The sequence below is a fragment of the Branchiostoma floridae genome, chromosome 18 (genome assembly GCF_000003815.2).
Source record: "Branchiostoma floridae strain S238N-H82 chromosome 18, Bfl_VNyyK, whole genome shotgun sequence".
NCBI classification, from domain to species: domain Eukaryota; kingdom Metazoa; phylum Chordata; class Leptocardii; order Amphioxiformes; family Branchiostomatidae; genus Branchiostoma; species Branchiostoma floridae.
The window spans coordinates 17053324-17078295 of record NC_049996.1 but is presented as its reverse complement, the minus strand read 5'-3'; the positions used below and the strand labels follow the sequence as shown (position 1 = coordinate 17078295).

The following is a 24972-nucleotide window of genomic DNA, read 5'->3' as shown; positions in this document are numbered from 1 at the left end:
CTAGCAAAGGTATAGAAAGCTTGTACCAGAGGGAAATGATTTTTGACAGTCTGATCATTTTATGCTTACAAGATTTCTTCAAAAACATTTAATATACTTTAGAAATATGACAAAGACTTGTTTGCATTTGTAAGTTATATCTTTAAAGACAGAAATCTATGTTTCACAGCTTAAGATGGATTAAGAAGTATTTCACAGCTTGTGATACAAGTATCAGACTGACCGAACTCGTCCTTGGTCTCCACAGGTCCGATGGTGGCCGGAAGACTGATCATCCCAGCAGAGTTCTTGGCCTTGACCATGAACAGGTACTTCTTGTGCTCCGTGAGAGCCTTGATGTGGAACCGGCGGTCCGTCCAGATCTTCTCGTTACACGGTGCCCAGCCCTTGTATTCAATGTTGCGTCTGGAGTGGAAAACATAATGTATAAGTCAGTATCCACCTCTTCAATAACACTGGCACAGTTGTATATATTTCCCAAGATATTTCTTAAGAACCAAATACCGGAAACGTGGTACTGTAAGACAATGTTCTTTATACACAACCAAGTGTTTAGTCAAGACTGACATTTGAATGAGTCTGTCACCTTTCTCGGGGCGATCTGACTGGTTCTGTTATGCAGTACATGTAGGTGTCACTGTTAACAGGTGCGGTCCCAAACGTAAAGTAGTAGCAAATATACATAGGTAATACCTGCTAACCTTCTTTCACATCAAAACAAGTACGTTTACGAACCTCCAGATGAAATATCCGAGAATCTTGCTACCAGCGTCAAACTCTGGCGGTTCCCAGGCGATGGTGATGAAGGATCGGGAGTAGTCGATGACGCGCAGGTTGCGCGGCGGGGAGATCTGCTCCTCGGCCCGTACCGGCACGGACGGCTCGCTGGGGTCTCCAGGGCCGGCCTGGGGAACATTCAAACGGTCAAATTATTTCCCACCTGCTGTTTCCGACTCTTTCGTCATTTTCTTACCACAGATGCAGTTCTAGCTCAAGGTATACGGTAATAATACTGAGCATAGTTCAACTAAAACTCTACAACACTCAAAATCACAATCGCATTTTGAACTAGCCGAAAGATACAACCCTTAATTACTGATCATAATCACTGCTGAGCTACCTGTCTGTGTTTTTTCTGATTCTTTGAAACTCCTCCTATTTCTAGTCTCATATAAGCACTGAGACTGAAGAGACTGGAGGATGTCTACAAACATCTAACGATTTACAAGAGCTACACACCTGGTTAACGGCACGGACGCGGAAGTCGTACTCGAAGCCCTCCAGCAGGCCCTCTGAGCGGTACTCGCGCTTCTTGACGGCCTCGCGGTTGAGCTTGATCCAGCGGCGGGACTGCTTCTCTCGCCGCTCGATGATGTAGCCGGTGATGGCGCTACCCCCGTCGTACTGAGGCGGTTCCCAGGCGCAACCGATCGCGTCCTTACAGATCTCCGTGATCTCAGGAGCAGAGGGTGGGCCCGGGGGCTCTGTGGGGCAAGGGATAGGGACGGGGATTAAGCACACGCATGTATAATGTAAAGCAGTGTTTTAAGCACTGAGTGCGCCTACACTGTATAAAGATAACAGAAATGATCACTAAAATCAAAGGTAAGTGCTATACACAAGATTCTTCATGCTTAAGTTGGGTTGAAGACTTATAAAATCCTACGGACTACCAAGAACAGGTCACGTAGATCACGTCTCATTATATGCACATCCACATGCATGGGCTTCTCAAAAGTATGTGTCATTCAATAGTTCTAAGGCTTCTAAATTCATTGTCTTCAATGGTACAAACCGTGACAGCAAATCATGAAGGGTTTGGACAGTTATGGAATGCTGTATGAAACGGTAGCGGCGTTCGAAGAATAAAGAAACTCTTTTTACACACCCACAGCTATAGTTTAATTTTTCACAATGTACTCACCGACAGCGTCCCTGGCGACCACCTTCTCGGTGGCGGCGGGCTCGCCCACGCCGATCCTGTTCTCGGCCATGACGCGGAAGGCGTACTCACGGCCCTTGGTCAGGTCAGGGAACTTGAACATGAACCTGGTCACGTTAGCGTTCACGGTCAGCCACACGCCACGTTGCACGTCACATCTGGGGAGGTAAAATGTCATCATATCATTTGGTTGCTTTTGTTGTACAGAAAAAAGACAGCATGTCTGTGAAATGTTGGCAACATCCATATTTTGCGAAGAAAGAATTGGAAAGAAAGAACTGAAAGTGTTGTGGTACAAAAGATTCATTGTAGGACACCACTGAAACATTGTCGTAAATGAGCAGGAGGGTCTCAGCTTGCCAACAAAAAAATACAACTTGAACGTAATTCAGTATCTAGATTGCTGAGACTTTTGCAAATAAATCGTGGTGTTCATAGGCTTGGGAAAGACGCGCATTGTCTTCTTTCTGATATGGAAACATGCTTTTAAAATATACGTATTCAGCTCTGATAAGCTAGTGTTAAATGGAATATCATGGTTTGTGTAAGAGTTGCTCTTACCTCTCCACCAGGTAGTTGTTGACCTCCACCCCGCCGTTATCGGTGGGCGGACGCCATGAGATGCTGACGGAGTTGGCGGTGACTTCATCGATCTGGAGGCTGGCGGGAGGGCCGGGCTTGTCTGCAAGGGGGATGGGGTACTCATTTATAACGGTCACAGTTGTGGTATTAGTTTATTGACAGATTGGTACATATACAGAATAATATTGCAGTAAAATGTTTTTATGAAGGTTAGACATCCAAGTAAACAATATCTAAAGGTAATTTAATCTATACAACTGGATAAAGATTGGAAATTTACTTCCGGAGTTTTGAGTGATATCCACACAAACGGATATTTCTTATAAGGGCAACTAGAAGGAACTGGCAGAACGAGTCAGCACTAAGAACCTCTAACTAGAAAAAAACGAGTGAATATGTCAAATCACTAACTTATAAGGACGATACTACACCGAAATATAAAGGGAAAGGTTGAATTGTTGATTTTATTTAGATGCGCAATACTATACTGGTATGCAATAGTATTTTGAAGATCCTTACCAAGAACCTTGACAAAGACGTTGGCGGTCTTCTCGCCGGCGTCGTTGTAGGCCCTGAGTGCGTAGGTTCCTCCGTCTGCGCGGGTCACCTCCTTCAGACTAAACCTTGTCTCCGTGTGAGACTTCTTAAACATCAGACGTCTGTCTGGCTTCATCATCGCTCCGTCCTGGAATGTATGAAGGCAAAGGTATTGACAAACGTTACACGTATACAGAAGTAAACAGTATCATCAAAAATATGAAACACTACAAGCAACTACACCAGTTTTCTTTTGCAAGACTGTTGCCTCTACGCAAGCCTGGCCTAGTCTCGTGTTCTCTCGCGAGATCGAGACTAGGCCATTCTCCGTGACCAAGATGTGCTGTCAGACATCGGAAATACATACTCTACCTTTAAAACAGTCACTGTTGGAAGAAAATTGATACTAACTGTTGCCTCTAGTAGCGGAAGATCGCCAGTTGCAGTACCAACAGTGCTCACTAGGAGGCACTATAACATGGCACAGAAAAGTTGGTTTCCTTACCTTAGCCCAGCGTGTGTGCGGCACAGGCTTGCCACTGATGCCAGCATAGATGGTCAGTGTGTGTCCTGCCTTTACCACAACGGTCTCTCGCATGGTCACGTCCAGGTTGATCTTCGGAGCAACTGTGAACAACAAAAACTCACAGTTATTGTCTGATCTACCATACAGGCAAGTGATGGGAATTTTGTATCTAATTCTGTTGCGAACAACAAGGCTGGCATGGTCTTGCATTGTCATAAAAAGTTTCCGGTGATTCAATGTATGTTGCATCTGTTCTTGTTAGGGACATGGCAATGAGTAGCTTTTGACACGTTTTGATTGATACGTGTTATCTGGATCAAGACTGGATCACTATTCTTACGAGCAATCAGTACTTGGAGGTTTTGTATGTATATTGAGTATATCACAACATGGCTGTATGCTTACTCTTTTCATCTTGAGCCTTGTACATTTCCGTGTCGGACGGGTCGCCCTGGCCGGCGGCGTTCTGGGCCTTGACCCGGAAGCGGAAGCCATGTCCAGGGGTCAGGCCTAGGACCTGTGGGTAGAAGTCAATATTCATCCTTTAGCAAAAACTACAAAGCACCTTACTTACACATCTGGTATGATGATATTTTTTTTCTCAATGACAACAACTGTAGATTTAATGAATATGACATTCGATATGAATATGACATTCAATATGAATCGATGAAACATACCCCTATGGTGAAAACTGCATTTTGTACAAAATGCGTTTGACAAAACTGATTTTTGTAATCGTCAGAATCCTGTTCTATAGTTTTAGCTTGCTACATATTTAACTTTATCTGCCAATATATCATATTCTGCTATGAGATGCTATGCAGGTCATCGCCACGGGACTTTTGGGAATGATGGAAGTAGGTTGAGACTGTTACTGGTTCTGGCATGAAAGCCTTTGCTATGCAGGTATACAGTAGTAAACCAGTCAATATTCCCGGTAATATAATCCTTTTTCCCGATGACGTACCTGGTAGTGACATTCCGTCGCCAGTCCGGCCTTCTCCCACTCGACACTTCCTGCCTCCTGGGTCTCCACCACGTAACCTGTGACCTTTGACCCTCCGTCGAAGGTGGGCTTGGTCCACTCCAGGACTGCGGTGATGCGGGTGATGTCTGCCACGTGGAGCTTCACCACGGGACCGGGCGGGCCTGGCAAATACAACACCGAATCTTTAGTTCGAGCAAGAAGGAAACATGGAAACGCACCCTTACCCTACGTTGTGCCAGATCGGCGTATGATCTGTTCAGATGTTGCGATGAATCAGCCGTAACATTTCGATTGTGCATTATCAAAAGAGATTGAATAGAAAAACAGGATAGAAATGCTGTCTCAATACAAATATACAGCCAGAAAAGATAGACACGGCTTCTACTGGAAGCGACCATAGCCCAACCCTTTAGCACAAGGACTATGTAACTCAAAGGTAAATGGTAGAGTGGTAGACGTTTTGTACTAATTTTTTTAGAGTGGTAGACGTTTTGTACTAATTGACAAGAAGTGCCAGTACACTGAGGCCAGATCATGTGAAAATCAATTGAAGTTTGGGTCTTGCAGATGGAAAACACCTGTAAGTAATTGTTGACACGACGATTTAACGTTCCATGCTTCCATGCAACAGCCACCTAGCAACTCAGCTGTCTCTCCTGTATCGCCATGGAAACAACTGTATCACCATGTTTGAACTCAGGAGACGTGAGCCTGCTCTGGGCACCCTGGTCGAGCCGCCTGCCAGGGCCGAGCGCGAGACAGGGGTCCTTATGAGGTGCCTCTGAGTTAATCAGCAGCAGGCAGGTCACAGCAGGGATCAAAAACTGGACGGGCAACTGGGTTGTGTCAGTGTGCACATGGCACAGAGGCAAGGGAGCATTTGTTCAGTGAGTTTGCAAGGAACTCATACAGGGTAGGCAATGGCAAGGCTCAACAAGTTGGCGGTTTTTATGTGCACATGGTACATGGGTAACTTAAAGGCAGTTATGCTCATTCCAGTAGTCTCCAAGCAGACCCAACGGTGCCTTAGAAATAGTATCAAAGCTGGCCAGGGACTTAGTATAGCGGCACCAGGCGCACCGGTGGCCGTTTGACTCCCTTAGCCGGCTATCTCCCTTTGGCCGGCTATTCTCCTTTGCCAGCTTTGATACAATCTCTAAGGCACCGTTGGGTCTGCTTTTGGAGATTACATTCCAGCGGGTCCATGCGGTGAGGCAGAACACTTTGATGTCCTTTTTGTCACACTCCATTCAAGGAGCTTCCATCAATTTTCCGTGCCCCATCAGAGCTTTCCTCTGTCCACCACAAAGTAGAAAGCACATAAAACAAGTCCACACTTACCGACTGCGTCCTGTGCCTTGGCAGGCATGGACTCCACGGGCTCGCCGATGCCGTACTTGTTCTCCGCGAACACCTGGAAGAAGTAGGTGACCGTCTCGACCAGGTTGGGAATGCGGCAGGACAGTTTGGGGTTGTTGGTGGTGACGGTGCTCCATGTGCGGCGGCTCTCGTCACGCTTCTCCACGATGTAATTGGAGACAGCGCTGCCTCCGTCCACCGTGGGCGGCGTCCAGGTGATCACCATGTGGTCCTTGGACACCTCCTTAATGGTGATGGGGCCAGGTGGTCCAGGTGTGTCTGGGGAGAAGACATCACATTATAGTTGTGCACATAAAAAAAACTTGTGCATTAGGTATAGGTATCCACTTTCAATCTCCAAACAACGCATCAGAAAAAAAATTCATTCCTTCTTCACACATGGAATTAATGCGTGAAAAATAGAGCCAATTTAGCCAGAGTACATATCATTCTTACTGCAGCCATAGTTCTTTTTTCTTCAAAATCAGAGAGAAATTACAGATGAATTTTCTTGTCATTTTTGTTTCTTGGTCATTCCGTTTGATATGTAAAACCATGCAGATCTCTGTTAATACCAGATATTTCTATTTCTCAGCTTAAATCTAACCTTCCATCATTCGATAGAAACCAAAGTCTGACTTACCGAACACCTTAACGTTGACGGAAGCCGTCTTCTCACCGACAGCGTTCTTCAGGATGAGGTCGTACCTCCCGGCGTCGTACCGGTTTGTGTTGTAGATGGCGAGCTGGGAGGAGTACTCTGTGTTCTCCACCTAAATATGGCAATCACAACGATAACATTTAATATCAGTTTCCTAGAATTGCTCTATATGATACTGTAAAAGCGGGTATTACTCCATTTAATAGAAATGGCGTTATTTTATAAATTTTTAGTTTGAGAAGTTACACAGTCTTTTCCTTTTTTCACTGATCGCTTTTGCATTTAATGTATAAACGCCGCGTTATGCTAAATGCAGGAAGTCAATTATGCAAAATGTTACCATCTGGCTATGAAGTATGGAGTTTCAAAGCTCTCGCTACGATTTACGGTATATCAAAATAACTTAGTTATACCTTACAACAGAAAAGGAGAATGCAGGCATCTCTATATACTGTAAATGCAGAAATGTTCGCGGTGGATTAATGTTCGCGGTTTTCGCGGTGACCACTTCACCGCGAATTTAAAACCACCGCCAATATTATTCTATCATGATATTAGATTGCAGTCTATGGTGTTACCGCGAACTTAAATCCACCGCGAAAAGTTCTTTTTCCCGCTACCGCGAAATTAAATCCCCGCGAACTTTAATACATTTACAGTATTCTTTAAGCTATGTTGTAACCATTGAATGCAACGTATTTGACACAGACCTCAGCCCTGTAGTCCAGCGGCTGCCCCTCCTTCTCCCAGCGGATCTCGGGCTCAGGCCGGCCGCTGATAGACACGTACATGCGGATGGGCTGCCCGGCGCGAACAGTCAGCGTCTTCTTCATGCTGGCGTCCAGCTCAAAGTCTGGAGAGGCTGGGGGTAAAAACGTGAAGGTTTAGGGATATGTTTTCACCTTTCTTTGATTCAAGAAAGATAGTCTGGGAAATAGATAAATAGATGCTGTTTGTTGCTCTCATAAAGAAAAGCTCAGTTCTGAAAAGAGCTTCAATCATTTTCAATTCTTATAGAAAAAAACACCCAGCTTTCCTACATCAAGTATTCAGAACAATTTAGATAAAACACCTATTCCTCCCATTAATGTCGCATAGGCAAATATCTTTCATATCTTATCCTTCTTCCTACCAATATTATTAATGGACTCTTAGCGACCTTGAATAAGATGTAATTCAATACAGGAAATGCTTTCGTACCCAGGATGTCCTTGATGAGCACCTTTCCAGGGCAGTCACCAGGAGGACCAACACCAGCCTCGTTGATGGCGCTGACCCGGAAGTAGTACTCAGCTCCCTCCGTCAGGTCAGTCACCACGAACTGCAGTGTGTGGATCTTTGGCGTTCCGATCTCCCAGTTCTCGCTGTCGGCCGCGCGATATTCCACGAGATATCCGACAATGTCGCTGCCACCATCCAGAATTGGTTTCTTCCAGGCGATGGTTGCGGATGAGCGGGTCGTGTCGATGCACTTGGGATTCACAGGCGGGTCCGGCAGGTCTGGAGATAGAACAAGTTTACTACACGTTAGAAATGCAAATAGAAACTGTTTCGTTTAAAAACTTTTTTCTACCAGATCTAGTTGCACAAAATATATCCCCTTCATTTGCCAAATATTACAGTTCAAAGATTCAGTATAATAGCAAAAAGCTTCACGCTCAACCTTCATAGATGATTCCATTTCTTATTACAAAAAGTTCTGTAGATTCTGAAGCATATTTTCCATATTCAAAAAATACCATATAACGGTATGTTCATTTTGCATCATTATTCGAGATTCAACGAGTCCGTTTCTTTTTAATTTTCATTATTACGTAAATACATATTAAGTGTTTAATGACCAGTTCTTACCGATAGGCTCGCGGGCGATGATGGGTGTGGACGGGGGTCCCCACTTGCCCAGGCCCGCGGCGTTCTCGGCCGCCGCCCGGAACTGGTACTCCATCCCCTCCACCAGGTTCGGCACGTTGTAGCGGGTGTCGCTGCTGATCGTCTCGACCGCGCGAACCCACTTGATGCTGGAATAATCAAAACATTCGATTGGTGGTTAGTAATCTGACCTTTCTTACATTTTGTCTGACGTTCACCTTTTCCATCATGGCTTCACCAAAAAGGGGCCGATTTGGAGGTAAGTTTGGAGGTACGTGTTTTACGTGTTTTTAACAGTCAATGATTAAAGAATTTTTCTATCTAATGGGGCCGATTTCAGTTTCTCAAAGTTTCAAACAAAAAAGCAAAAAAAAGAACGTAAATCTAACACCAAGTGACAGTTTAGCTGTCGTTTATATCAAGCCGGGACATTCCGCTATCGATCCAAACCAAGAAATATATGTTTGAAAACAGCTGAGGCAACATAATATGATTCTAACAACGCTGGTTAACGGATGCTGTTACGTACCTATTGATGTCCTTCTTCTCCAGGATGTACCGGGAGATCTCACTGCCTCCGTCCGACTCTGGTGGCTGCCAGATCAGCGTGGCGTTGTCAGGGAACACCGTGTGCACGATGGGTGCGGACGGCGGGCCCGGCAGGTCTGGGAATGCCGTAAACAAGTAGAGAATTTAGCAAGTTCTCACACGTTATAATTAGATATAAGAACATCGAATTTCGCACATTTGGATTGCCCTTTACATGCTTCTAAAATTTTGTACGGTGTCGTCGGTGGTCCTGGCAGGTCTAGGAACGCAGTGTACAAGTAGGGAATTAAACGCGTCCTCACAAGTTACATATAAAACATCGAATTTGTCGTGAAACTTTATATTTGCATACCACTCTAAGCTGGTAAGATTTCGAAATCTGACTCACCGTAAGGTCTCTTGGCGATCCTCGGCTTGGAAACGAAGGGCTCGCCGAGACCGATCTTGTTCCTGCCGCGGATGCGGAACTGGTACTCGTGGCCCTCCATCAGTTGGGTGACCTGTGAGGAATGAATTAACATTAACATGAATAAACGAATGAATGAATAGTTGGGTGGTATCTACGGCAAATTCAGGAGAGGAAGGTAGCCAAGAAAACACAAGAAAATCCAAAGGCTAATACTAAAATGTCAAGAGGTGAGGATGGTGGAATCGCGAACCTTGAGAGAGAACTTTGTGACAGACGTGTCCACCGGGAACCAGTGGCCGATCTTCGTGTCCATCTTCTCCACTAGGTATGACGTCACTTCCGCGCCGCCATCGTCATGTGGCATCTTCCACTCGATGGTCATGGACTCTGACGTCATCTCGCGGATCTTGAGCGGGCCAACGGGTGGGCCAGGAACATCTGTGGGGTGACATAAACATTTAGCGCAAGTAAAGCAGTGGCTCTCTGTTCCAAATTGTGTTCTATTGCACTACTGCGCGACAATCTGATACAAAAATACCACAGACCCCCTTAGAATACGCATCTAAAGGTTTCCAAAGAAAGGGACGCGGTGTTGCCACCTGCCCATCAGATGCAGTCTGCATGGAAGATGATTATTTACTAAAATGATCTACTCATGAAACTGACCTTGAACGATGACCTTGGCCGTTGCGTTCATGGCGCCAGCAGAGTTTGTCACGTTGACCTCGTAGCTTCCGGTGTCACGCCTCCTGGCGGATCGGAGAGTAAGACAGGTCTCTTTTCCAACAGTGGTCACCTGGAGAAAAAAACGTTCAGGTTAATTCTATGTGGCATCCGATAACCTACTGCATCAGAAATAGTTAGCACTAAGTCGTGGGACCCTCAAATCTAGACCTTCTACAGAAGACAGAATTTGTAACCTTAACCAGATTTTCAGAAAGCTGCTGAGGGATTGTCATGCTATTTTACCATAATCTTAATTATTCCGTATATAGAAGTAATTCTGAGGTACGTCACTTACAACTGAACGCAAGACTTATTAGTACATCGATTATCTTAAATAATATGGTAGATCAGAAGGTACATAAAAACGTACCTCGTAGTGATCGCTGGTTGCGATCTCCTTTCCTCCGCGAGACCACTTGACGGCCGGCAGCGGCACGCCAGCGATGCGCCCTTCCAGGTGCACCTTGGTACCTGCCCGCACCACCAGCACGTCAAGCAGGCGCAGGTCCAGCTCAATCTTAGGCGGCTCTGTGGGAGTGGAAGAAAGGACTTTTTAGGATTCTTTATACAGTACTATACTGTCATCTCTAACTTCAAATAAGAGTGTTTAAAGGACGGCTTACTGTACACTGTGATGATCAGTAACAAATCATTACAGAAACAATAGAAAACATGCATTATCTCATGTAAAGAAAATAGAAATACGTTCCTCCTAGTACCACTTGCTAGTCAGCACACCCGCCCCTTCTCCAGACAGCTATAGGCGTTGAGGTGTGTCTGTGCTAGAATCGTTAATCTAAAATCTACAGAAAGTAAAAGTCTGTTCCTTACTTGTGTCATCTCTAGCTTCAATGAAGGGAGTAGGCGTGGAAGGCGGTCCGATGTACCGGATGTTCCTGGCCTTGACCCGGAACTCGTACTTGGCTCCAGGGTTCAGGCCAGTGGCGGTGTACGCGCACTCCAGCAGGTCGTCCGTGTTGATGCGCGTGTGGTCGGATTCTCCCAGTCTGCACCGCTCCACGATGTAGGTGGTGAGCGGGCTGCCGCCATCGTACGTCGGCTGGAGCCACTTCAGGGACACGCTGTTATTGGTCACGGCCGTGACCTCCAGGTCACGTGGTTCAGTAGGACGGTCTGGAGAAAAAGAAGTAAGCATAAATCATTTATGATGTTTCCATAAACTGTTTTTAATATCATACTTACTTGTCAAGTAGCATGCTTTTCAGATTATTGATAAGCCTTATCGTCTACACGTTAGGTGAGTGTTGTCTGTTAAAGCGGAAGAGGAAAATATCTGATCATTTAGACGTCAACGCCAAGTCATTACTGGTACATGTCAAAAGAAATCCTATTCATTTAGGACCTTTTCAGGTTTCCATGGCCATATGAGGGCATTCATCAATCCAAAGTCATTATTGAAAACATGTCTACTGAAATCCTTTAAATTTAGGATGTCTCTTGTGGGGTTTTTCTCGGGACGTACCAATAGGATCTGCAGCCAGGGTAGGCTCTGTGGTCTCCACCGGCAGGCCGATGCCGTACTTGTTCTCAGCCTTGACCCGGAAGAAGTAGCTGTAACCCTCGTTCAGACCCATGACCTTGCTCACGCGCGACCGGATGTTGGAGGTGACGTTGCGCCACAGGTTCTCGTTCGGCAGGCGGCGCTCCACGATGTAGTTCGTGATCTGGGAGCCGCCGTCGTCTTCAGGGATGTCCCAGTTCAAGACGCACGAGTCCTTCTTCACATACTTCACTGTGATGTTCCTCGGTGGGCCAGGGCGGTCTGCAAGATGGACATTCACATTACAGTAAATTCTATGTTTCTGGTGAGTCCCTTCTTTGTGTTGGAACAAAGTTTAAACTTTTTCAATATAATTTGTATGTTTCTTGTTTCCCATCTTCTAATAATTTTTAAAAGATATAATTTCAAGGCTAGCTTTCCACAAAATTTTGTTTATTCCTGAGCGACTAAACCTGAATTTGTATTACCCTTTTACAAATGGAATGCGATGTACGATGTAGAAGCATGACTTAAAAGACAGCAACACAAAATAAAGGTTAAATGCTTACCCAGAACAACCAAGTTGATGTTCTTGGACACCTCCCCGCACACGTTGGATATCTGTACGGTGTAGCGACCACTGTCGGGTCGGGTCACCTTCATCTTAAGAACCTGCAACACAATACAAACACCCCACTTTTACTTCTATTGCCTTTCACACCAGTACATACACTCAGGTCGTATGTGCTGATTTTCATGTAAATCTTCATACAAATTAGAACATATGATAAAGCTGTTCATCATTTTTTGTGTACATATTTGCCAGTAGTGCATATAGACGTTTAGCGAAAATGTAGATTTAATCAGCCCTGGCATGACGCTGGTCGAAAACAACAGTTATCTAAGTTCAGCATCGTGTATCGTAAAGAGACTATCAAATAAAAGTTTCTGTAGTTTGCAACTATTACAGCTACTGAGGAACGGTTGTGCTTTACGTATTAATTCAACATCTGCATCAGACTATTAAAGGTATTTAGCACTAATCTCCAATCAGATCTTGCGTGGCATAAGACAGTATCATAAGCTAGGGAAGGAGTTTAGCTGGCAGAGGAGTAAATTGGCCACGCAAGATCTGCTTGGATATTGATTTAGCATCAGCAGTAGGAAAACCGTACCTCTCCGATAGCGAGTTTCTCGATGGTGATGTGTCCAGGCAGGTCCTTGCCCTCCTTGGACCACATGATCTTGGGATCGGGTCGGCCCTTGATGTAGACCGGCATCCGGACGTTCTGGTTGGCGCGTGCGTACACGGTGTCCTTACAGGAGGCGTCCAGCTCGATCTCAGGGTAAACTGTCGGTGGAAGGTGAGTGTTATAAATTTTACATAATTAACTACAGTAAACATGTTTATAGTGATCACTTTAAAGACGCGAACATGGTAAAAGCAAAAAAGATAGTCACTATAGACATGGACATGAGCACCTCCAGACAGTGACAATTAATATTAATAATCTGGTAGTCCTTTTGCAAAGGTAGTTTCCCAGTGTTGGTTTGACTTTATCTTTTCGTTACTAAACTAGCTAAAACTAAGAGTTGTACTGACAAATTGCGTCTCCTGTAACGATTAAATGGAAGCAAAAAAGTGGAGGAAAATATAAACATGAAGACGGAATATGTACTTACTTGTAATGTCTCTAACCACGGTGAAGCCAGGCACCTCGGCAGGCTTGCTCTTGCCGGCGCCGTTGATGGCGAAGACGCGGAACTGGTACTCGCGTCCCTCCTCCAGCCCAGCGACGGTGTAGTACATGTTCGCCACCATGCTGGTGTCGTGCGACTTGGTCCAGGTCTCCACACCTGATGGGGAGATGGGGATAATAAGGATCAAATATAGATCTTGGAAAATATCAATATTTATGTAGACACTACAGGTTAAAAAATCTGGACAGAACACAAAGAGAGCAACCTAAAACCGATGCATGCTGGCAATGTACCGTCATCAATAACATCATTTATTCCATATCCTAACTCTTATTTCAGTAAGTCTCTATTATTCACTTTTCAACAATTTTCTCCAAGCATTCTTCATAACAACCCATTGGTGATTTTAACGCCTTCTGATCACCAAATCATTTTTCTTAAAGGTAAAAATTATGTTTCTCTTAGAGGTTATGGGTAACCTTAAACTAGCTAATGTAAAAATTTCCCACCTTTGAGTCTGTGCTCCACCAGGTAGCCCTCGATGGGCAGACTGCCGTCATACACGGGCTCGTCCCACTCCAGATCCACGGTAGAGCGGGTCTGGTCAACCACGTGGGGCTCCAATGGGGGGTCCGGGGGGTCTGGACGGACATAGGGGATGAACATGGGGTTAACAAATGACACTAGGAAAAGGCTTTGTATGTTAAGGCTGTGACTCGCTTAATCAATATACGGACAATACTCTTACAACAAAAACAATTTCTCAAACATTTTATCCTAAGACAGTATAGGCTTTGTAGAGACATAGCAGATAGGATTTGGATTTCTTTATTTGTTTTGTGTATTGATATAGAAATTGAAGAGTAGAAAAGCACTAGAGCTGCACCCACCGAGTGGTGGCCTTGCCACGGCCGGGAAGGTCGGCTCAGACGGAGGTCCGGTGCCGACAACGTTCTTGGCGCTGACGCGGAATTCGTATGAGAAGCCTTCGATCAGGCCTCCCACCTTGTAGGTCGTCGTTGTGAGCATGTCTTTCTCGATCTGAAACGTACATGGAGATACGCAACTTTAAAACTGTTCTTTCAAATACAGTCAAGGAGTCTTGAGAGACGCACACGAGAAGGCTTGATAGAGCTTAGCAATTTCTACAGAAAGAAACTGTACTAGTATTTGTACTTTTTAAAAACTTATTATAAACGCTTTTATAATTTTGCATCCAAAAGAATCTTTTGGGTTAGTGTAGCTCGTTGTGCTCTGGGGAAAGGCACTTTCCACAACTTTCACATACGGTGGAGTGATGCCCATACCGAGCATATTTGGCCAATCTGTCTAAATGTGTGCCAACATCTGCACATTGGCATTCACGAACAACCGTTTAAGTATTATAAAATAGTCTTGGAGGAGCTGGACCCACCTTGAGCCACCTCTTGCTGATCTTGTCCCGTTTCTCCAGGAAGTATCCCTGGACGGGCGAGCCGCCGTCATAGTCCGGCTCCAGCCAGGTCAGGCTCATGGAGTCGCTCTGCACGTTAATGATGCGTAGCTCCTGTGGAGGGCCGGGCAGGTCTGGAAGGTGCGGAGAGAAAAAATTATTTTGAGAATACACTATACAATTGGAAGGTTTACAAGACCCAAAAGTAGTAATCGGGTGTTGTTCAAGAATTTAAATATCTTTGTGTGAGGACACTATATTCAACAATTAGAATATTGGTTTTCCATAATATTAGATATTCTTGGAAAGTGCACAAGAACGGAGTTAATACAAACTACATTTCCATTTGTTTACAAGCAAAACATGGACTAGTTTTTAGGATAAAAATGGGTTTCCGTCTTATTAAGTTTTCTTAGAAAGTGCAAATAAAACGGTTAATGCAAACCACAAGTCCGATTGTTCACAATTGTTGTCAAGTACAGCACAGACTTACCGTATGGGCTCTTTGGTGTGACCGGCTCGGAGTCGAGCGGATCGCTGATGCCCATCTTGTTCTCAGCCTTGATGCGGAACACGTAAGGCGTTCCCTCAATAAGCTTCGGTACCATGATCCTCGTCCTAAGAAAAGAGTAAGCATATTGTAATGGATTTTCAAGCTACAGTATTTCCTTTAATAGAAATGTATTTATCCGCAACAAACTTTTCGTTAGATGGGTACTTATTGCTAGACATTCAATCGTCTTAACTAAACTGTATCATCACATTAGATAAAGGTTGCATTAATTTTCAATGTATAAAAATTACATAGAAGTAACTTTCTCATGCTATGTATATTTTGTTAGGTGAAAAGATTCGTAATTATTTTTCGCACCTGGACAGGTTCGAGTTCACGGTTGTCCAGAAGGTCTTGGCGGCCTCGCGGCGCTCCACGATGTAGTTGGTGACTTCCGTGCCGCCGTCGTCGGCAGGTACGTTCCACCTGAGCGTCACCTGGTCCTGGTGGATGTCCTCAAACTGTACCGGGGCCTTTGGCGGGCCGGGGCGGTCTGGGGGGAGACGGACAGGTGAGAATATAGGTGAGAATACAGGTGAGGATACATGTGAGGACAGGTGAGGATACAGGTCAGAGTACAGATGAGAAGGGGTGAGAATACAGGTAAAGATGAAAGTGAGAATATAGATGGAGCTCGAGAGTGGTGAGAACACAGGTAAGGATACAGGTGAGACCAATGTCAGAAAAGCCAAGCTGTTGTACTTTTCTTTGCTATCATTGTTACCATCGGTGACATTCAAATGGAGAATGCCACTGTCAAGGATAAACAATACAAGAAATCAGACATATTATTTTCCAATATTGACTTTTCTGAATTTCGAAGCCTTTTCTGCCTAGATTTTTGTTGTCTTAATTTGATACGCTTTGTATTCTGGACGACGCTTCAACAATCAAACGGTATCTTCAGGCCATCGGGTTTCAAAGCAAGCAGCAACAGAGCGAACGAGAGACACTCACCGAGAACCTTGACGTTGATGGGCGCCTTGCGGGTTCCCGCCAGGTTCTTCACTACCAGGTGGTACCGCCCGGTGTCGCTGCGCAGACTCGGCTTCACCAGCAGCTCTGCGGAGTTCTTCGTGGTCTTCATGGAGTAGCGATCTCCCGCCTCCAGGGGCTCGCCCTGAATATGGAAAAGGTAAATGTTTGTTTTAGAGGTCCTCATAGTAAACGCTCAACAACACTTTCCTTTGGCCCGTTACTAGTTGAACGACTTGCACTAAAAGCAGGAACAGTAATTTCCTATGTCATTGGATCCCCATTAGTGTACACATACTGTACACTTCATGCAACTCAATAAAGTTATATATTTTTTAAATCTCGATATTTTTTATTAATTCTCAAGGTAGTTTGAAAGGATGTCAACATTATTTGCAAAGATCTTAAGATGTTTTGAAATGGTATGAAGTCCTTGGAAAAGACGTCAAGTTGCTTGGGAAAGGATCTCAAAGTGCTTTGAAAAATTTCAAGAGGGTTTCACAAAAAATCTCTGTAATTTTGAAAATACATGTATCTCAAAGTGTGTACCTTAAACAGCCACTGTGCGGTGGGGTAGGGGTAGCCCTCGATGCGGGCGTGCAGTTTGATGTGGGTTCCGGCCTTCACGACCACCAGGTCACGCATGGAGATGGCCAGGTCAATGGCGGGCGCACCTGTGGGGGAAGAGAAGTGAAGATTATAACTACATCCTCAGGTGATTTTACTTTGGAATTCAGTCAGGCATGTAGGTAGCACTACCGTAATCGTACAAAATTCTTATCATGTAAATTATGAAACGACTTAATGTAATAATCATTTTCAAAGATAAAATCTGACAAAAACTGGAGAACTGCTTAAGTAACATGCAGAGATATCAAGACTTTAGATGGTGAAATACTGTATTATAAAAGCGTGTCAGAACAATGGGGCAATGTCTGAAACCATGAAGACACTGAAGCACAATGAACTTTGGAGGCTTATAGTACTTGTACTGATACCACAACCTTCTTCCTGTTGCCTATACACATTTGATGCACACACACTGAAGGCTAACAGCAGTCCGGGTCGGACTTTAGCACTTACTCGGCAGTTCGAAGCACCTTGCGCCAGTGATGGGCTCGCTGGGCGGGCCCACGCCGATGGCGTTTGTCGCCTTCACCTGGAAGTCGTAGTCAACGTCATCCTTCAGGTTCTTCACCAGCCAACGGCTTGACGTGAAGGACTCCCTGAAAGTGTAGGAGGAACGTCTGATGTAAGCAAAAAGGTGATGACTTTCATGGATCTATGTTTAATACTAATTGTGCAATATATTGTGCTTTAACCAGTTTCCATTGCAAAAATTTCCAAGTATGGTAGTCATAGAGACAGGTTTGAATGAGGTTGAGATTTGTTGTTTTGAATAAATCAATAACTGGTGTCTACGTTTTGTCTACTATCTAATGTAGTTGTATATTAAGTGCCTCCTCCAAAAAACAGTACGAGACACTTATAAAGCTACCCCGGAATTTCTTGCTTTCTATATATTGATGTGTATATGCTTAGTCCAGTATATGGTGTAGTAAAAGGGCCTCCCTCATCAAGGAACCAGAAACAGGTCTAAAACCAGAGAAGACTACTCACATGTTGACTTTGCGCCAGTCGGTGTCCTCTGGTCCCTTCATCTCGACAAAGTAGCCCAGAACCTTGCTGCCGCCGTCCTCGCGGGGCGGGTCCCAGTCCAGCAGGATACTGTCCTTCGTGGTGTCCTCGACATCCAGCATGAGTGGGGGGCCAGGGGGAGCTAAGGGGGAAACCAGACATTTTTCATCAGATTTGTAAAAAAAGACCGATGCAATGGCCTAGTGGGTAGAGTGTTCGCCTTGCATTCGGTAGGTCGTTCGATCCCCGGCCGAGTCATACCAAAGACTTTAAAAATGGTACATGCTTCTTTCTCTGCTTAGCACTCAGCACTCGGGACAGAGTATGAAAGTTGAACACACACCACTACCAGTGGACTAGCCCCCTGCTGTAGTAATTGCGTTGTGTGGCCCAAGGGCTACTGAATCGGAGATGGGCGCCGCCTTATGCGCCATCAGGCGCGGGAAGGACTTTAACTAACTAACTTTTAAAAAAGGGAAAGTGATCTCGATACAGTTTTAGGTCGCTGAAGAGCTACTCTTTCACTGGTCGTGACAGAGAAGAAATATGCCATGTACAGTTTTACAGGTTCATTGTACCGGGAAAATTTTCCAAAAATTCTGACAAATGAACAGTGGACAACAGCTAAATGTTCTACCCTAATCTAAAGATGGAAATTATGACAAGGTCTAGAAGTCTATGTGACAGTGCAGATACTTTGTCTCAAGGAGGAGCTTTGTGCAATACTTACAGAGCGGTGGTTGGCAACGAATCTTGCCACTCAGCGCATTCTCGCCCTCGCCGATCTCGTTGACTGCACGTACACGGAACTCGTAGACCATTTTCTCCACAAGTTCCGGTGCAATGCAGGTCGTTCTATGAAGGAAATGTGTAACATGACAATCAATATCTAGTGATCTTCGAATATGAATATTGACCAAATCTAAAGCTCAATGTTTGCTAAAATATTCATTTTTTTAATAATTCTGTAAGCGTAAATTGATAATCTTTTCCAGACTGATTCCAATGATTCCGTCCTTAGCAGCGTTGCTAAATTGTGTCACTATGTTGCACCGAGAAATTCTTTAACATGTTGACACAATGTTGACACTTGTTGACACAATGTTGCTATAAAGATTCGTACCTAACAGCGTTGCTAAAATTTTGCCACAATGTTGCTACAATGACCCGTACCTAACAGTGTTGCACACGGATGCCCAGGCAGCACGTTTCGCCTCACGCTTCTCCACGATGTAGTGCGTGATCTTCGCCCCGCCGTCATCCTCCGGCGGGTCCCAGTACAGCGGGATCATGTCCGAGGTGATCTCCTCAGGCTTGCTGTGCAGGTTCAGCGGCACGCTGGGCTTGTCTACCACACGCACCTGCCACAGGAAAGGTGGAAATGTACGTCAAGTAAGTTTTACCTAATATAGCACTAGAATGATTCTAAATTCACTAGTTCTAACAAGAAAGATGCACCTCATCAGTCGCGTTTAGCTTACTGCAGACCTACAATGATTCTAAATCCATTAGTTGTGACAAAAAGAATGTACACCAATCAAGTTTAGCGTACTCCATTGTGTATCTTAAGCTTATTTTGCTGTTTGGAGCAGGGAAAACACTTGAACAGTACCGCAGTCAAGTTAAGCCGAATTTCCAGACGCATGCAAGCTATATGATCGACAGCAGCCTGGATTTGAACCCCCCAAACTTTCAAGCACGCCCGTACCTGTACGCGGCACTCCTTTTTGCCGCTGGCGTTGGAGATGCGACACATGTACTCGCCAGCGTCGCTCTTGTACACGTTCTTGATCAGCAGGGTGGTGCTGATGGCGGTGTTCTCAATCAGAGTCCTGTATCAAAGGTCAAAAATGTTTCATTAAGTTGATGATGAATTACTTCAAAAGCGGCCCTGACAGCCGAATGGAGTACTATTTATTTAGATAAAGGCGCAAATAAACTTAACTTAAACTCATAAGAGTAAGGTAGATTTTAGATGATGATGAATACGACTAAGCTTGCATTTGACTACATTTTTGATAGCTCCAAGCAGGAAATTGAGCTAGATAAAGCAAAATTATGCCACCTATACGATGCAACTTTGTACCTTTTCGTTCTTGTCACACGTTTTTTATTTGTTTTATATTTTGAACAGCACACTTGCAATATTTCCATATTTCAATTTAACTACGGGAAGTCTCTAAAAGCGGTGACAACGAACCTTCCATGCGTCTTCTGGCCTTCCTTGAGCCACTCGATCTTGGGCTCAGGGCGGCCGCCGATGTGGACGGGAATCCTGAGGACAGTTCCGGCACGGAGCACATACAGCTCCTTGAAGGTGGCGTCCAGGTTCAGCACAAGGGGCTCTAAATGGTTAAGGACAAAGAACATGTGTGAGAACTACTAAATAACAATACACTGCACAGGGACATGTGTGAAAGTGTACTCTCTAAAACTATTATTAGTACATAGTACATCTGATATTTTGAAGGAAATTTTGACCTGTGTAAGGGCGATTCCACAGATTGATTCAACTAATAGGTCTGATGGGGTTCTAAATTGTTTAGTACAGAGAACATGTCTGAGAGCTCAATAACAATACACAGCACTTGGTGCGAAAGTGTGTTCTCTAGACCTATCATTCATTCACGGTCCATCTGATAATTGGACCAGTATAAGGACTATATAAGGGTTCCCAGCCCTATCGTACAAAATGTCATGTAGCTCTGTTTCCAGGTTGTAAACGACACAAGTGTAACAAGACAGGGGATTGGATATCACGTTCTTCTTGTGTATTTTCTGACCAATGAGGAGAGAGTTTAGATGGGATGACGTACCTTCCCTCTCCTTGATGAGGATGGTCCCGGGCACAGCCTCCCATGGACCACGTCCGGCACGGTTCACTGCGCAGACGCGGAACACGTACTTCTGGCCAGTCAGCAGGCTCGGCACAACCAGGTCCAGGGACCTGAAACAACCACTTCCGGGTTAAGACTCAGCCACTTCCGGTTATCTTTTCTTGCTATGACTCAACCTCTTCTGTGTTTCATTACGAATATACCCAAAGACATTTATTTATCACATCAGTTACATAGAAATCTCACTATATTTTCTTCATGTATTCTTATGTACTTCTAATAGCACCAGCATGGCAGGTCAAGGACTTTAAAAGAAACTTTCACCATCAGTTTTCTAATCATGTTTGGATGATGCAGCTGCATTTATCAGGCAGTATGGTTTCTATTTGGAGACAGAGTGCAAGGCTGCACACTGAAGGCGACAGAAACGGGTTTGCTGTTGCTGCAATGGTATCCTCACCAGACAGGGGGCGCTGGGAGGAGGTTGAAAATGCAGCTTCCACACTCACACCATTGTTTTCTTTATAACGAAATTGTCTCATCATGCTGAAGAGCCATTGTTTATTTGGTGATGGATTATCTAACTCCGTAATTTCATGAAACAGGCATTTTCACAACTTGAACATAACTAAAACTTGACATAACTACTTTTTACTTTACAACGTCATTTAAGAATCAAGGTTAGATATACCGTGCGAGATTAAACGTTCTATCTACTCATAGGGCCACACATTTCTGTACATTGCGGCCGTGAAGGTTAACAACATCATCAAGGTAGATCAGGTTTCGATTATTTTTTTTCTTTCTGCATTTCGTTAATGTTTGTATTAACTGTTGTTTCCCCAAGAACACAGGGAACCACTGGGGCCCCTGTTGGCATGGGAAACCCTGCTGTTCTCTCGCTACCGACGGTGTACCGGCCAGAGACAACAGCCACTGGCAGGCTGATGCTGGCAGCTTGGGCAGCTAGACATGCAAATTACATTTTGTACTCTGCGCAGTTATTTGCAATCAATCAATTAATCAATTGAAGAATCTAATCTTTATTGAAGAATGGAAGAATATAAGAGTTTGAAATGGTATTGCAGCTCAGTGCCGTTCTTGTTCTTCACAAAGACACAGAGCACACTGATTGAAACAATTGTCAGTATTCCCAGGCTCAGTGTTTGTGTGGGGTTACTGAGTACGAAGTATGTACAGGTCCAAGTTCTCATTCTAAGCCTCACCTGTGCATCTCAGTGTCATGGCAAGACGTCCAGAGGTCGCTGTCCGCCTTGCGTTTCTCCACGATGTATCCCAGAATCCTGCTGCCGCCGTCCGTTTCCGGCTTCTTCCAGTGGATGGAAGCGCTGGAGCGGGTGACCTCGTAACACTCGGGGTCAACAACAGGACCGGGAGGGTCTGAGATTGGGACAATTGTAAAAACGTGTAAGAAACAATCCTATTTAAGTACAAATTGAAGCCTGAACTATTGATCAAATCAAAAGACTTAGAAGCCTTCAACTTTTTTTTTCAAACTGCGTTGCAGAAGTGGTGGTGACGTACAGATCATGCCAAAAAGTAAGGGATGTACCTACAAATAATTCTGCAATTGTTTAAGGGAAAAAACTCGTCGTTGTCCAGAACTTTTGAAACTAAGTATTAATACTGGTATAAGATAATTTCTTATTATCATATATTTGCATCCGAAGAGATCGTTTCGCTGCCCTACTCACCGATGGGGTCCTCAGCCTTCTGCGGGCGGGACGGGGGTCCGGGCGGGCCGACACCGGCGCGGTTCTCGGCCTTCACACGGAACACGTAGTCCATTCCCTCCAGCAGGCCAGTAATCCTGGGCAGAGAAATATTGTAGCGTTAGGATCACAATCTTCACTTGTATGCAGCTGTAGTGTTATAACGTTTGGATCACGATCTTCACGTGTATGCAACTCTAGTCTATACATGTTGTAGTTGTGTTTATTTTAAGTATGACTACCTCCAAATTCGGCCAAAGTTTAAGCATTTACTAGCTATCTACTAACTAGATATCAACATCTCAACTCATAAAAACTGCAAGATTGTTTTAGAAGAATAGTATTCCCACTTGTGTAATTCACATCCCACCCTTTTACTTCTTGTGCAGCATCTACGTCCTTCCCTGCTATTCCTTACGGGGCATTCTAATAGGCTTATCAGAACAAGCCGAATTCCCTTCCCCACCTGTGGGTTTTGGATGGGATCGGCTCCTGGTTGACCGGCAGCCAACGGGAGGCGTCCTTCTCCTTCTTCTCCAGGTAGTAACCTGTGACCTTTGACCCTCCGTTGAAGGGCTCGCGCCAGGTGGCCGTCATGGCGTTGCGACGGATGTCGGAGATGGACGGCGCGTCCGGTGCGTCAGGCACACCTGAGACAAAAAATGGATAAACATTGAAGAAACAATACAATACAATACAGACACACCAACGTTTCTTGGAAATGTATCACACACCGACAACTTCAAATAAGCTTAGCTATAAAAAAAGTTACATATGATGAGTTGTGAGGCCATAGTGCAAACAGAATTTACTGAAATTTTAATATTTTCTGTCTACTATTTGAATACTACGATGGTAATGTATGCTCAGTCAAAACACGTAGAAAACAGTGACAACAGTAAGTCAGAACAATCGTGTTGTGTACGTACGGTAGCGCCACCTCGCGACGATCGGCATGCTGTCGTTAGGCAGGCCGATGCCGATCTGGTTCTCCGCCTGGACGCGGAAGACATACTCGCTGCCCTCCAGCAGGTTCGGAATGTGGATCGTCTGTTTGGCCACGGGGTACGCCTCGGCAACGGGTGCCCAGACGTTCCTGCAGGGGAGGAGGGTTCATTTTTAGAAAGGGTCAAGGGAGTAATGATTTCTTTAGATGAAGCAGATATCATCAAACGCACAAGGTAATGACAATGGAATACAAAATAAGAAACTGAAGATTTAGATTTTTTCCCAGGAAACAACGATGGAAGATTGCCCCGTCCTGGTTGGTTTCTTAGACAACTTTGGGTAGTGTCAAAAGAGTAATGGCAAAGGAATAAGAAATAAGACACTTAAAATCAAGATTTTCTCAAGGAATTCACGATGGAAAATTGCTCTGTCCTTGGTGCTGAAATATGTATCCATGTTGTGTTTTTGACCATAGAATTTGGTTTCGTTGTTGTTTGCAAGAAACATACATCTTTGGGGCGGATTTCTTACAGATCTGGTTTGTCTTATTGTAAAGCCTTGGAATAAGGTAAAGTTTTCTTGCAAAGGAATTACCCCTACACTCCTTGAAGATCTAAGAGAAAGGTTACCTGGCCGTGTCCTTCTTCAAGACGACGTAGTTCAGAACAGGGCTCCCTCCATCATCCTCCGGGGGTTCCCAGTTCAGGATGGCGTAGCTGTTGGTGATCTCATCAATGTTCAGCTTCGTAGGCGGTCCGGGCTTGGCTGTGGATTATGATAAGAAAGGGTAAGACGTTCGGTATTAAACTTTCCACAGTCGAGAAAATGTCCAGGAAAATATAAGTCTATTTTAAGCACTGTTTCTGCTATGTAACCCCACTTTGATGTGATAGTTTTCACGACTTTCTGATCTCCGATGCCCACTCTCATGGTTCAAAGTTTTACGACTTAAATGAGCATAAGAGTGGAGTTGTACCTGTTTGTAATGACTCCAGGAAGAATAGCACAGTACAAGGGATTATACTCCGTAGTCAACAATGGAGATTCTTCAAATAATTATAAATAAATAGGATCGCCCCTTACCCAGCACGTTAACGTTGATAGAGCTGGACTTCTTGCCGGCCTTGTTGGACACCGTGATGGCGTACTTCCCGCGGTCAGAGCGTCGCGCGTTCATCACTTCAAGACGCGCACGGGGCGCGTCAACCGACATGATGACCCTATGGGGAAAACATTGAACTTTAAGATTTCTCCCTCGATCAACCGACATGATAACCCTAAGGGGAAAGACATTGAATTTTAAGATTGCTCCCTGTGTCTCCTTGCATGAAAATAATGATCCCTCAAACACACATCACTGGTTCTATGTTTTCTCTTTTTGACTGCACTCCAGCTTTAGTAAATGCACATGTACATAGTTGTCTATCTGAATGTCTATATAGGTTAAAAATAAATTCTTATAATACACAAACACTAGATATTCTGATTGATACATGAATCGTT

At 44.5% G+C, this 24972-nt stretch overlaps 1 protein-coding gene across 1 annotated transcript in view; it reads right to left on the bottom strand.

Moving 5' to 3' along the window:
* The window catches only part of LOC118405513 (titin-like), a 130426-nt gene that overhangs the window by 99273 nt on the left and 6181 nt on the right, over positions 1 to 24972 (bottom strand). The window contains exons 14-57 of the mRNA XM_035805016.1: positions 24553 to 24689; positions 24099 to 24234; positions 23451 to 23617; positions 22988 to 23171; positions 22504 to 22619; positions 22015 to 22189; positions 20768 to 20898; positions 20152 to 20296; positions 19660 to 19783; positions 19125 to 19312; positions 18682 to 18806; positions 17934 to 18093; positions 17397 to 17539; positions 16863 to 16987; positions 16296 to 16458; positions 15657 to 15831; positions 15279 to 15403; positions 14768 to 14919; positions 14244 to 14394; positions 13863 to 13994; positions 13336 to 13509; positions 12828 to 13003; positions 12222 to 12324; positions 11635 to 11934; positions 10983 to 11285; positions 10522 to 10679; positions 10092 to 10221; positions 9676 to 9863; positions 9405 to 9516; positions 8997 to 9132; positions 8450 to 8616; positions 7799 to 8098; positions 7309 to 7460; positions 6581 to 6710; positions 5920 to 6216; positions 4558 to 4739; positions 3993 to 4104; positions 3567 to 3688; positions 3044 to 3209; positions 2504 to 2624; positions 1925 to 2100; positions 1240 to 1484; positions 736 to 905; positions 224 to 405 (exon numbers count right to left, since the gene is read on the bottom strand). Of these exons, the coding sequence (XP_035660909.1) occupies positions 224 to 405; positions 736 to 905; positions 1240 to 1484; positions 1925 to 2100; positions 2504 to 2624; positions 3044 to 3209; positions 3567 to 3688; positions 3993 to 4104; positions 4558 to 4739; positions 5920 to 6216; positions 6581 to 6710; positions 7309 to 7460; positions 7799 to 8098; positions 8450 to 8616; positions 8997 to 9132; positions 9405 to 9516; positions 9676 to 9863; positions 10092 to 10221; positions 10522 to 10679; positions 10983 to 11285; positions 11635 to 11934; positions 12222 to 12324; positions 12828 to 13003; positions 13336 to 13509; positions 13863 to 13994; positions 14244 to 14394; positions 14768 to 14919; positions 15279 to 15403; positions 15657 to 15831; positions 16296 to 16458; positions 16863 to 16987; positions 17397 to 17539; positions 17934 to 18093; positions 18682 to 18806; positions 19125 to 19312; positions 19660 to 19783; positions 20152 to 20296; positions 20768 to 20898; positions 22015 to 22189; positions 22504 to 22619; positions 22988 to 23171; positions 23451 to 23617; positions 24099 to 24234; positions 24553 to 24689 (7256 nt within the window). The remainder of the gene's footprint in view (positions 1 to 223; positions 406 to 735; positions 906 to 1239; positions 1485 to 1924; positions 2101 to 2503; positions 2625 to 3043; positions 3210 to 3566; positions 3689 to 3992; positions 4105 to 4557; positions 4740 to 5919; positions 6217 to 6580; positions 6711 to 7308; positions 7461 to 7798; positions 8099 to 8449; positions 8617 to 8996; positions 9133 to 9404; positions 9517 to 9675; positions 9864 to 10091; positions 10222 to 10521; positions 10680 to 10982; positions 11286 to 11634; positions 11935 to 12221; positions 12325 to 12827; positions 13004 to 13335; positions 13510 to 13862; positions 13995 to 14243; positions 14395 to 14767; positions 14920 to 15278; positions 15404 to 15656; positions 15832 to 16295; positions 16459 to 16862; positions 16988 to 17396; positions 17540 to 17933; positions 18094 to 18681; positions 18807 to 19124; positions 19313 to 19659; positions 19784 to 20151; positions 20297 to 20767; positions 20899 to 22014; positions 22190 to 22503; positions 22620 to 22987; positions 23172 to 23450; positions 23618 to 24098; positions 24235 to 24552; positions 24690 to 24972) is intronic.